Source organism: Amborella trichopoda, chromosome 12 (assembly GCF_054954075.1).
Source record: "Amborella trichopoda isolate Santa Cruz 75 chromosome 12, AtrichopodaSantaCruz75HAP2 v2.0, whole genome shotgun sequence".
NCBI classification, from domain to species: domain Eukaryota; kingdom Viridiplantae; phylum Streptophyta; class Magnoliopsida; order Amborellales; family Amborellaceae; genus Amborella; species Amborella trichopoda.
In genome coordinates, this window is record NC_142347.1 from 32,303,130 (window position 1) to 32,317,466 (window position 14,337).

General features: G+C 35.3%; 1 protein-coding gene across 1 annotated transcript; it reads right to left on the reverse strand.

The window, feature by feature from the left end:
* Positions 1–7,158: 7,158 nt before the first annotated feature.
* LOC148779529 (uncharacterized) lies at positions 7,159–8,226 on the reverse strand. Its single transcript, XM_088852684.1, has one exon. It carries the CDS (start codon positions 8,001–8,003, stop codon positions 7,221–7,223), a length of 783 nt encoding a protein of 260 aa, XP_088708810.1. The 5' UTR covers positions 8,004–8,226; the 3' UTR covers positions 7,159–7,220.
* Positions 8,227–14,337: the final 6,111 nt, after the last annotated feature.

Sequence of the window (14,337 nt, forward strand, 5' to 3'; positions counted from 1 at the left end):
AAAACAAAATAAAGTCCCACTTCAAAGGCAAATTAGGGCCCACATCAAAAAATTTAACTAAAAGAGGTTGTTTTTAAGTTCAACTATCTTTAAATTGATCATCTACGCATTAAGATGCATGTACATGAGAAAAACATAGATTTCAAATTTTGAGAACAATTTATAACACATTTCAAAACCGTCAATTTTCAATATTTTCAAGTTTTAATAGATTTGTTCAATCTACACTATTTTTTAAGCTTTAAATTTTATAATTAAATATAAAAATACATTTTAAGGTTATCACAAAGATTTTAAGTATTGAAACTACATTTTTTGATACTATTTGAAGGTAGGCTTTACTTTGATTCAATGGTTTAAAAAACGGATCGGTGATCCGGATCGGGCTTCCAAAAAACCGATCCGGATAGGTGAATCGGCTATCCGGATCGGGAATCGGGTGAATCGGTCAGAATAAAGCTTAAAAAAAATTTGAAAAATTATTAAAATTCATTATAAATATTGTTTTTTAGGAATTCAATAAAAAATGAGGGTACTCCATTAAGAATTTTCATGTTTTTGAATGAGTATGCGAATATTGATATGTTCTTTCCCTGCATGAACCGTCATTCAGCATTTAATTTACAGTATTTCGTGCTCATCCCTACACTGTTGCTGTTGGGACTCGATATGTGAATAATATGGCTGGGATAGGGTGGCCTCAGAATCATCATCTCTCTCATTTTCTTTTTGAATAATATGGATTAAAAAAAAAAATAACAAATTTTCAAAAAAATCGATCATGGATTAAAAAAAAAATCACAAATTTTCAAAAAATTCTATCATGGATTACAAAAAAAAATTCAATCATGGATTAAAAAAAAAAAATCACAAATTTTCAAAAAATTCAATCATGGATTACATAAAATTCGATCATGGATTACATAAAATTCGATCATGGATTACAAAAAAAAACAAACAAAAAAAAACAAAAAATTCAATCATGGATTACAAAAAAAGAAAAAAACAGTTCGATCATGGATTACAAAAAACTCTATCATGGGTTACAAAAAAAGCAAAAAACAAAAAGTTCAATCATGGATTACAAAAAAAAAAACAAACATTTCGATCATGGATTACAAAAAAAAAACAAACATTTCGATCATGGATTACAAAAAATTCTATCATGGGTTACAAAAAAAAAAAAAAAACAAAAAAAGCGATCATGGATTACAAGAAAAGAAAACAAACATTTCGATCATGGATTACAAAAAATTCTATTATGGGTTACAAAAAACCAAAAAATTCGATCATGGATTACAAAAAAACAAATACAATTCGATCATGGATTACAAAAAAATTGATCAAGTATTACAAAAAAATCTATCATGGATTACAAAAAAAAAAAAAAAAAAAAAAAAATCCGTACGGACTCGCCGATTCACTGTTCGGACTCCCCGATTCCGTACAGTGAATCGGCGAGTCACCGTACGGAATCGTCCGGTTCTCTCTAGAACCGGACGATTTTCGATTTTTCAACCGATCCAGTCCCTTTTCGCGAATTCCGAGTCGAACCGGGAGAGTCCGGTTCGACCCGACGTTTTTTAAAACGCTGCTTTGATTGTATAGAGCCTCAACTTTAAACAAACTAGAACTCACCTCATATCGTAGTCCAAAAAAATTCCTCAACCGAAATCTCCATCATCGCTCAAAAATCAATTTTCAACACTAACATTAAAAGTTGAAAGTCAAAAAATGTGCGAATCTTACTGATCTATTAATATTTATTTTTTATGTTAAATGAATGATTTAAATAATTTGTTATTTTATACATTATTTTTAAAGCTTAATTTTTTTATTTTTTTTTTTTTACGATCATAATATTCAAGCAGCGACGATCAATGTAAAGATTTTCTAGTGTTTCAATTACAATTTTCAAGAGTTAGAGCTGAGGATTTACTTACTCTGATAGGGTCGCAGCCCTATCAAACCATTTTCCTTTTAATGATAGAGAGTGATGGAGATGTGTTGGCATTTAATTGGGATGGTGCACCGTCTTCGTGCACGCGCAAAGGCACGTGTACCTTTCAACGTTTTGGAGGCAGAGATTGAACCCGAGGGGCATTTGCTTCGTGTTTTTTTATTGGTTTTTTTTTAAGGGTGAGGTATGCACAAGACGCCCTTTTTGTAATGTAAGAACAAGGTGCCCCCCTAATTTTAGAGGTGGAAATTTTATGATTATGCCAAAATTTAATTTTATCTCTAGTTATAATTTTTTTAAAAAAGAATGGTTGTGTAATTTAAAACACTAAATTTTTCAAAAAATAGATGGTCGAAATAATTTGTTACAAGTTGTATAATTTAGAGGGGCCGTCAGGTGGTGTGATGGTAAAAAGCTCAGGCAGCCAAAGCAACAGCGCGGGTTTGAGTCCTGAGAACGGCCACTTTGTGTATGAGCCAAAGGTTAGGACCGTTTCCAGCTCACCCCTCCCTAGACCTTGTGTAGGCGGGATTAGCACCGGATTATAATTTTTTTTTATGTATAATGTTTAGGACTTGAAACTTATTTTTCCTTTATTTCCATGCATATTGAGGTTGAAATAATAAAATTACAGGATTTTCCAAACATCGGAATACTTTCTTCTAGATGATTTTTTAGGTGCATCGTAGTTCAATACTTGACAGTTATTACAAACTTTTTTCTTTTCTTTTGTTTTAATTTACTTTTGTATTGGGGCTTCTGTACCAAATATGAATAAAAATATTTCAAATAAAAAAATAAAACATTCAAAATGTTTGAAGGTATTGGGCCATTTTTTTTTTTTGAAATAGTTTGTCATCCGGCGCACCCATAAAGTTACAATCAATACCCCAAATTATTTTATGTGAATTGAATTTATAAATAAAAAATAAAAAATAAATCAATTTGCACGCCTCTAATAAAGAGGCATTCAATATGAGCAGTTAAAATGGTGCAGTGCATCTGTAGCCTTTAAAAGTTTTCCTAAGATGAGTTCTGGCATATGTATTTGACTGTTAAAAAATAAAAAATAAACAAATAAACAAATAAACAAATAAACAAATAAAAAATAAAAAAAAGAAAGAAAGAAAAGAATAAGAAGAAAGTGCAATTGTGAGGAACTTGTATGCTCCTAAAATGGATTAAACCAATGTGTTGGGCTTGAAAATTATTATTTTGTATCCACAATCATCAGGGTAAATATTTGGTTTTTTTTAGTGCCAAAACAACCATTTTACCTAAATTTGAGCTTTGGATATGAAAAGCTACCCCCTAACCTACTCTTTTCCTCCTTTTTTTTCTCCCTTTTTGGGCATATTTGTTTGTGGAGCCCCTCTTCCACAAAATATAGAAACCACGGGTTCCGAGGTAGCTTCCTAAAAATTACGTAAGAAACATTGTTTTTAGGAGCTATGGAAGCTATATATTCCATCTTGCAACAATTGGGGGACTCATTTTAATGGAACTTGGGTCTCCCACTACCCAAAAGTTCCACCAAAACATGTCTTTAATGTTTTATGAGATAAATCTAAGAGTGGGTACATAGTTTTGGTAACAAGAGAAATTTCATAACATAAGAGGGGTGTGTATGTTTTCTCCTTCGGGGAGGGGGATTGGTGTTGGTGAAACTCATTTTTTATATGCTATGTGCTCACCTTACCTTTTTAAGGGAAGCTCTTACAGTTGGCACTACCTACACATAAAAGAGAGAGAGAGAGAGATCAAATGGTGAGGAAAAGGCCAACCAAACTTGGCAGCCTACTCTGCAAAACTGGGGAGCAATTCAGTGCCAAAGCACTGGAATTGGAGAGAGAAGAGCGAGCAAGTTTAGATATAGAAGGCCATTTCTAAAGGGAAACAGGTTGGAGGGAGATAGAGAGAGAGAGGAGTTTAACAATATCCGACAACAAGTAAGTGGGGTCTTATAAAGCCATTGCTGTGTGAGGGATGCACAGGGTCATTTCCATTAAAAAATAAATAAAAAAATAAAAAAGAGAAAAAAGAAGAAGGAAGTATTGATACCCTACCACATACAGCATAGGACCCCTATAGATTTAAATCCCGATCTTAAAATTGAGATGAAAGTTGACAAATCAAATGTATTGAAAAACGTTTAATGCCCTCTCTCTCTCTAGTATTGCCCCCTCTCTCTCTCTTGTCCCCATTCTCCTCTCTCTCCCATTCTTTTTCTCTCTCGTCGAAAATTCACTGGTTTTGATCAACCTTTACATGAACAAAAAAAAATCTTTTACCTAAGAAATTGAAAAACCGCTATACAATAACAAAACAGGTTGGTCTGTTTCTATTTCACATAACGACGATTATTAATGATAAAAGTGTTTACCCAAGGACTCACAATTTGATCAAGTTCTCTGAACTACCTCGAAATTTATGGGAATAAGTTCTCTGGCCAACTTCCGGCCAATCTTGGCTGGAATTCTGACCTGGTAATCGTTGATGCTCTTGGAAACTTACTTGAAGGGAAACTCCCTCTTTATCTTTTTCGCTGGAATAAGCTTGAAACCCTAATAATCATAGGCAACAAATCTACAGAGGCTGAATCTCACTGGAAATCAGTTCTCAGGCAAGATCCCTGCCGGCATGCGATCTTGGGTGTCAATTGTGATGCTCGAATATCCAATAACAGTTTTAGTGGTTCGATTCTTCTAAACTTGGGTTATCTTCCATTGCTGAACTATCTTGTCCTCTCGCTTAATTCATTTACTGATTCTATACCATGGAAACTGGGTCTTCTTCCATTGAGGTTCATCAACTTTTTTGGGAGCGTTTCTAAATCCTATGATGACATTGGTTTTCTCCGTAGCTATATGGGTACTCCCATCTATGCAGCTCTGGTCTAAAGCCATTACCCACCTGTAAAAGAACATGAAAGACAGACTGTGGGTTTCTCTAGTTTGGATGAGAGATAGAGATAGAGATAGAGAGAGAGAGATGGTTGTGGTTGCCCCTGAGGTGGGTTTGTAAATACAACCCATTGGATCAGAGAGGAGAGAGAAGAAATGGGGAGTAAGAGAGGGGAATAGGGGATGAGAGAGAAGAGAAAAGAAATGGGGAGCAAGAGAGGGGAATAGGGGATGAGAGAGGAGAGAGAAGAAATGGGAGGCAAGAGAGGGGAGAACACATGGGGGTGCTAGACGTAACTATTTGGCCATATAGGTTGACAGTCAAATTATTATCCTAATTTTGGGATTGGAAATTAGATCTAACAGTAATCCATAGGGGTCCTATGCCATTGGGACGTGGCAGGGTCCTAAAGGATCGTTACTCTTTTTTAAAATGTTTTTTTTTTTTAAAAAAAATGTATTGGGCCTCTCTCTCTCTCTCATATTGTAAAAGTATTTTCTAAAACCCATGTTTTCTCTGTAAAATTCTTTTGAACCAGTTATTTTGGTATCTCTCTCTCTCATATCTGTTGTAAAGTATTTTCCAAAACCTGGTATTTTTTCTGTAAAATTTGTTTGAACCAGTTATTTTGGTAGTTTTCTCTTTGTGACTTGCTTGTCATATAAGTAGGCACGATGGTATATTACAGACGATCCTCGAGGTTCTGATCTCATGTTAGAGGCAATAATCGAAGCAGAGGTCACGTAATGCCAAGCAGCTCTTTGGGGAGCAAAAACTCCAACTTCAAGGACACAATGAAGGAAACCCTGGATCTTCTTAATTTGGTAATTCTTGTAAATGTTAAACTGCGATTTTGTCTATTTTGTTCCCTTTCCTGTTATTTATTATTTCTGCTCTAACATTCTCATTACTTCCCGTAACATGATTACTTCCATGTTATTTGATTGTGGGAAGCTGATATCCATGTAAATAGTTCCCCCCTATATGAGTATCTGTATATTTAAAACAGAAATTGTTTATGGGATTTGTGGAAAATTTTACCACTTTCCAACTTCATGACCATCCCGTGGGTTAAAGTTTCTTGTTCTCTCGAACATTTTTTAGTTCCATGTATTGTTGTTGGCTGTTTGGAGATAGCTTCCAGATTCTTTTTATGACCTTTGACTCTGTGATAGAATTCTTTCTGATACCATGTTTATTAGGAACTTTGGCCTTAAAGTTTTTGATTTCTTCATAAATGGCTGCTGCATTTGGTCTAGGAAAATGTTAGGGGAAAGTCTAGGCTTTGCTGTTAAAATAAAAGCAAAGCTGAACATTTCAATTCTCATCGGAGATTCCAATATTTGCATTTGATAATCCTCAAATTGATGATCTTGAAGTCTACAGTTATAGATCTGAAAAATAAAATGATTTTGGACTGTCCATTTTAAATTTTCACAAATGTACCATTTTTGGGTCTTTACATTTCATAATCAGTCGCCGCCATGAATTTTCAAGCCATTGTGAGGGTTTTCTTGTGCTGGAACTGCATTATTCAATGGGATTTTGAGGTGCGGGTCTACCTTTTCTAGTAAAGACTAGGCCTTAGGAATTGCTTCAAAGGGCTTAAATGCACCCTTTAGTTTATCTCTTTTAGAAAGTTTAAGCAATTTATAATGGCAAAAATTTTAGGAACAAAAGTCTTTTCCTCCATTTGGTTTATAAAATTTCATTTGCTCTTCCTTTTCATGATCGGAATGGGAGTAACAAAACAATTGCGCTATCCTTTTTTTAAATAATAAAAAGGAGTTTTTGTATACTAGCATCATAGCCTGTTTATTTAGTTTTTGTATACTAGCATCATATGAGAAGATTAAACACCTCAGAAACAAACTCTCCAATATTAATTAAGATTGTTTGACGTCTTTATATGGTTTTGTAGAAGATTTTGACCTATTAAATGACATTTTCCCAAAAGAAAAATCGGAGAAAAAACAACCCCTCAGTTCTCTTTGAGCTTCCATACCTTCAATTAAGTTGTTTGGTAGGTCCAGTTATGATAGAAATAGATTAAAACAAGAATATGGTCGAAATAGATTAAAACAAGAATATGGAAAATAACAATGACCACATATGGAAGAGATTAACGTGAGAAAAATGATCGTACATTGAAGAGAAGAAAGGCTGATACCAGCAAGTATTTGTATTACATCCATGACAAAGAATACATTGAAGAGAAGAAAGGCTGATTCCAGCAAGTATTTCTAGTACATCTATGACAACGAATATGAGATAAAAACACTTCTAAGGTCATGCACATTTTTTTACACCAACACACCCAAAAAAAGAAAAAAGAAAAGCGAAGAGGATAAATTATTCAGTTCGCAGTGGGCAATCGGTAACGGCACATTGGACAACTACTTCTATTCGCTAGCCAAGTAGCAATGCACTCTCCATGATATCTGTGCGAACATGGCATCACCCTCACATCAACCGTTCCAAAATCCATCTCACACATGCAAATAGTGCAGATAATTTCTTCGTCCTCTTTCATATCTACCCTCTCTAAGGACTCCACTGCATGCCCAGCAGCAGGCCTAGAAACAAAGTCTTCGCCAAGAGATGATGATTCAACTTGAACTGCATCATCTACCTCCCTCACAATCTCCATCGACAACTTTACCAAAAGTGCTTCTTGGGGTGCCATGCCCTCTCTGTTAATGACCTCTAATTTCTCCCAAAATTTATCAGTAATGTGGTTGATTACGTGGTTGATGACTTGGTAGGGCACATCCATACGAAGCAACTCATCCTTCAAGAAATGATAAGTGATTGATCTGGTGTTTAGGCGTTGGGTAAAGGTTATGATGGTGATGCGCTTCTTATGTTGCTGAGGAGCGAGTAAACTAGTGAACGATACGTGCTCAGACAGGTCAATTTGGATGATTATGTTTCCTTGTATCGGGGCTTGAGGGTCAACAATCGGAGAACGCAACCTCACTCTGCTGCTTTCCAGTTCAACCGTGCAGAAGCCACTCAAGAAGCTGTCGGCACGGAAAGAGTCCATAGTAACAAGAAGTTGGTGGACCTGCAAGTGAACCTGAACAATGGAGATGGAAAAAGGGTTATTCATTTCTGCAGATTTACCATATCTTGCCATGTGATGATTTGAGGGTTAAAAAATGTTTGAGTAAATTGTTAAAGAAAAATTTGAGAATCTTTGGGTGATTAACAAGGTATTTAATTGTGTTTAGTCACTAGTTAATCTTTTGAAAAAGCTCATGTACAAAAACAATACATAAATCAGAGCCTACCTTTGGAAATGGTTCTCCTTTCGGTTTTCTCTCTGATGTTGCAAGAACCAAATATCTTTGTTTGAGAGGAAGAAGAAGATGCGAGGCCTTGTAATTTCTTTTGGGGAGGACGTGGCGTGCCCTCTCTAAATTATTCCTCCAATTTATATTAAAGATTTCTGATTCCGATTTGTTCTTTATTTTCGGGTAATTAATTTAGATTAGTACAAACCTTCGGAAATGGTTCACCTCTCTATTTTTCGTTCTTATCTGGCTACAAGAACAAAGTAATGATCAGTGGCACAAACAAGAAATGGAGTTTCTTGGTTTACTTAAGTAGAGAGAAAATGATGGTTGTGTTTCGAGGATATTTAACAGAGAGAGAGGACGAGCCTTTATTTCTTTATTTAAAGAAAATCTGATTTTGATTTGTTTTTGTATGCATTAAATAGGCTTCAAACAAACTTGACTAAAAATAGCAGTTATCATGCCACTAGTGTCGCCAGAGAAAATCTCAGCCCTTCAATATTTATTTCAAATAAGAAAATAATATTTGGTTTACAAGAAAAAGGGAACCACAAATAGATATCTTAAAAAAGTGTATGACGTGATAAGGATATGCGATTGGTTTAGTAGGAGCCAAAATATATTGAAAACATTACACATATATCCGTCATTTAAGAGTTATCACAATTTTACTTAAAAGTTTCACTTATTATATTTAAAATTTTGGATATTACATGTATATTCGTTGTTAGGAGCTCCGAAGTTTTTGTATCATAATGATCCCAAATAAAAATAGAATTCGGAACTTTAAGATCCGAAATTTACCAAGTTTCGAATTTTAAGGATCCCAAAAAAAATAAAAATAAAAAAATAAATAAAAAAATCAAGACAATCAATGCCCAAAATTTCCCTACTTTCAGTTCTGTAGTATCCGAAATAAAAAAACATTTCAGACACCCAAATTGTAAATTTTTTATTTTATAATTGTCGAATTTTTAAAATTTGATAACTATAAAATTTCTAATTTTGAAAATTCCAAAAATTCAATAATACTTAGTTCACGCAAAAATAAATTTTGGATTTTGAAAATAAAAAAAGGGCAAATTGGTCATTCTTTAAATTTTTGTCAAAATGTTTTAATAATAGATATAAAATTGGTAGAGCAGTAATAAATTACAATTTTACCTAAAATTTTAATTTATTACATTCAAAATTTTGGATATTACATGTGCACCTGTTCTTAGGAGCTCCATATTTTTTTTTCCAATATTGCCTTATTTTTGGATAATGAGGATCAGAAATAAAAAAAAAAGAATTCAGAAGTTAAAGGTCCAAAATTTTCCTATTTTAAGATCTTTAGGATTAAAAAAAAAATAAAAAATTCAAGAATACCAAAGTTCGAAATTTTCCTATTTTAAGTTTTTTTGTAAAATAATTATCACCCCTAATAATTTTTGCCACAAGATCACTCATAGGTGGTCTAATTACAAACAATAGAAATTCCAAAAATAAATAACACATCAATAAAATAAATCTCAACTACTTGATGACATTCATACAATGTAATACTGTGCTTGAGAATATAAAATTAGAGAACAAACAATTAACAGAAAAGATGTCGGAGATTACCTCAAATGGGTTTTTTACACCCCACACCGAGTCACCACATTCAATGGCGTGGGATCAGCAGTCTAGCTTCAATCTGGAACCGAAAAAGCTAATTTCGGCCAAACTAGGTAACCTCCCATAAATTCTACAAAACTCTAACTCCAAAATAATTAGGCTCAAACCTTAATTTTTCCAACCCTTAGATTAGATGATGAGATAGAGAGAGTCTCTATGTTGGGACGTGCCCCTAGGGTCTTTTTAAGAGAGAGAGTAGAGAGAGAAAATCAATGAGTAGAGAGAGGGGCGTATCCCCTAGGGAAGAGAGAGAATGAGTTTATGGGAGAGAGAGAGGTTTGTAGAGATGAGGGGAGAGCACCCCTATTTATAGTGAAATTTAGGTCTAGGGTTTCTTTTGGGTTTCCCATAATTTGCTTCTTTTTTGATATTGAATATGGACCGTTGATCAAGGTGACTTGTGGGGTGAGAGATCTGAGTCATCCATTCCCTAGACGGGCCATCAACATTATGGAAGGTGCATCAACCATTATCCCCCTTTCCTTAAACCATTTTCCCATCAATATATTTAAATAAATTAAATCCATTAAAGATATAGTGCATACCATAAATTGCATATTCCATTTCATATTTTCCATATGAATATTTTAATAATATCAAGTCAAGATATTCCTTCATTAATCAAGATAAGATATGGTCAATATTTCCGAATCAATATTTGACCATATGCTATAAGATATAGTTACCATATTTAACAAACTTGAAGATAAAGCAATAAGAGAAGGTATCCAAGGGTGGGCGTGCCACCCATGTATGGTACGTGGGGCTCCACCTAATACCCACATGGTGGGCCGATATGCACTATGGGCCCCCATGTAATTTTTAATAAATATTTTAAAATTAAACAAAATAAAAGTTAAAATATTATAACAATCTAAATTAATAACTTCATTTTTATAAGTCCATAAATAAGAAATAAAATATCAAATGACATATAAAAATTTAATAATAAAATAAACACAACTAAATTAATATGATGGGAAGTAGATCCATATGGTTAAGGAATTCAATCAACGATCACTAGATACTCCTCCTTCAACTGTGGACTACTGACCACACTTGCTTTATCGAATCGACCGAATGTTTTTCATGACCCACAGTCCAAGCAGGGGCTCATTAATGGGTCACCAATGTTTGATTGATGAGCCAAGCAGTCGCAATCCCAATCTGTGGATTATAGATCCTCCCCTAGAGACAAGTCAAGGTCACCACGACCTAATGCGCCACAGCTCTATAGCGCATAGAGGTATCTCTCACACAGGCATATGCTTCACCCAAAGGTGTGTATTTAGCTTTCCCGAACGATCTAACTATATGAATGCCCTATGATGGAACAAGGATGAGGTTTTGGCCCTCGTCTCTGTAGGCCTACCATCACATACAAGGGTCACACCGTCCCTCGGCTTACTCATCTAGGCCTAAGCTCTGACCTCATTAAGGGTTAACTTAAAAACCCTTCTCGTTTTATTTTTCATACCCAGGTACCTTGGGTTTTCCAACCGATTGGCCCAGATTGTCAAGCACAGTCCGGTATCTGCAAATATCATTTTCTTAGTATGGTCTTCGAGGGACCACAATCCCACTGAGTTTATGTTCCACTATAATAAATGTATTTCATTACAAACTCATAAGGCCTTTAAAGGCCACATAAACCCAACATCTCCGAGTTGGTCTTTGAAGGCCTTACAGTCTCTCTTCCTCACTTTCTCTCATCCTCATCTCTTTGACATGTCATACAAAAATATTAGGGACAACTCTCTTAGTCAGAGGGTCTACAATCATCAAATCTGTAGATATGTAGCTCATCTCGATCTCTTTCAATCTCACCTCATTTTTCAGGTGATAGAAGTATGGCTTCATATGCTTGGAATTCTTATGAAACTGAGGCTCCTTAGAGACACAAATAACCGCCGTGTTGTTGCAGAAAATATGTACCGCCTCACAATGTACAGGAAATAAATTAAGTTTATTAAGAAACTTCTTAATCTACACATCCTCCTTGGCTGCTAGACAACATGCCACATACTCGGATCCCGTGGTGGAATAAACCATAATATCTTGATTCTTTGAGTTCCAAGAAACCGCACCGCCTCCAAGCATAAACATGTACCCAGATGTAGACTTCGCATCATCTGAATCCACGAGATAGCTTGCATCTGAATATCCCGCTATTGCTATTTCAGTTCGTCCCTTATATTTGAGCGCATAGTTCATGGTCCCCTTTGGAAACGGCTCACCAATCTCATGACGAAGGACAAGCCAGGCCTTGTTGCCGTCATGACGTACATAAGGGACCTAACTGCCCACCTGTATGGTTCTCTCTCTATGGCTCTTATATCCATGTCTTCGGTAGGATATATTTTATTACTAAGCTTCGTCATTTTATCAATTGGGGTTGTCATGGGCTTACATATACTCATATTAAACTTTTCTAGTATTCTCTTACATTAGGTTGCTTGGGAAAGTTGGATAGTCTTCTCTCTCTTGTTTCTTATTATCTTGATGGCCAACACATATGAAGCTTCTTCAAAATCCTTCATATCGAAGTGTTGCGCAAAGAAATTTTCGTCTCTACTACTAGGGCAGTTGAGCTACTAACAATTAGCATATCATCCACATATAACGATATAAAGACCACATCACTCCCACTGACCTTTTGATATATGCAATCATCCTCATTATTTGTAGAGAATCCTGCAAGAGCAAGGGTCACTTGGAATTTTATGTACCACTGTCACGATGCTTGTTTCAGGTTATAAAGAGATTTATTAAGTTTGCATACAAGGCTCTCTTTCCCTTTCTCTTCAAATCCCTCGAGTTGGGTCATGTAAGTTTTTTCTTTTAAATCTCCATTTAGGAAGGCAGTTTTGACATCCATTTGATGAACCTCAAAGTCAAAATGGACTGCGATAGTTATAAGGATTCAGATGGATAGAAATTTTGCAATAGGGGAAAAAGTTCCCTTATAATCTATCCCTTTTTTCTGAGTGAAACCCCTTGCAACCAAGCTAGCTTTGTATTTTTCTATTTTTCTTTCAGAGTTCAACTTTTTCTTGAAAATTCACTGACAACTAATGGCCTTATGTTTTTCAGGTAGGGGTACTAATTCCCATACATGGTTTTGGTTAATGGAAGCATACTCATCTTTCATGGCTTCTACCTAGTGTTGCCTTTCACTGCAAGTCAAGGCTTCACGGTGCGTTCTAGGTTCTGAATCTGGATCTTCCCCAACCTTATCAAAATATTCTCCAAGGTAGTCAAAATGATCTAGGTAAAGAGGTGTCTACTAACTCGATTAATTCGTCTTGGTTCAGGTAAAGGTTCATTTTCTTTAGGGAGGTCACAAACAGGTCGGGTTGGTTTAGAAGTTTCAGGTTCAGGGTCTCGAGCTACATCCTTATTTTTGGCCTCCTCATAAAAGTTGGCTTGTTTTCTACTCACCCTTGCTTCAAGGAAATCTTCCTCAAAGAAGTTAGCATTGCGGCATTCAATAACAGTACTAAATTCAATGTTGCAGAATCGTTAACCCATACCATGTTCTGGTTAACCAATAAAAATGGATTTGAAAGTTTTGGGTGGCAATTTGGTTCTATTTTGATGTGGGATAAGGACATGGGCTGTACAACCCCAAACTTTCAAGTGTTCAAAGCAGGGAGTACGACCTGTGAAAATTTCGTGAGGAGTAAGTGGGGCAACTTTTGTGAGAGTCTGTTTAAGGATGGAACATGCCGTTAATACGGATTCTCCCCAAAGGTCCAATGAGAGATTTGCATGCCCCATCGTACCACTTACCATTTCCACTAAGGTCTTGTTCCTTCTCTCAGCTACACTATTTTGTTCAAGAGTATAGGGCATGATGTACTGATGGATGATCTCGTTTTCAATGCACAATTCTTTGAAAAGGTCAGATGAATATTCCCCCCCTCTATTGGTTCTAAGGACTTTAATTTTCAGGTTGGTTCGATTATGTACTTGGGCCTTATATTCTTTGAATTATTTTGGAGCTTCTGATTTTGTATGAATAAGGTACACATGGTCATATCACGAGTGATCATCGCTAAAAGAGATAAAAATATCTTTTTCCACTTTTGGTAGTCACATTCATAGGTCAACATATGTCACTATGAATGATTTCAATTATGCTAGCAGCTCTTTTTGCCCTGATGGTATTTTTACTTATTAGCTTTCCTTTCACATAAGACTCGCACGCTTTCGATAAATCTCCCTTATAATTATGAAGAATCCCGTCCTTTTTTAATCTTTCCATTTGTTTGATATTAATGTATACTAACATCATATGCCATAGGGTAGCATCTAATTCATTAGGGGATGAGACATAAGCAACGTTCTCTTTTATTTCAATAGTAAATAACCCGTCTACAAGTCGCCCAATCATGATCACATCTTCTCATTCTTAACCACAACTTTCTCCTCAATGAAAGTGATTATGAATCCAGCTATAGACATCTTAGGAACCGAAACCAAGCACTTCTTCATATTAGGAGCATAAAG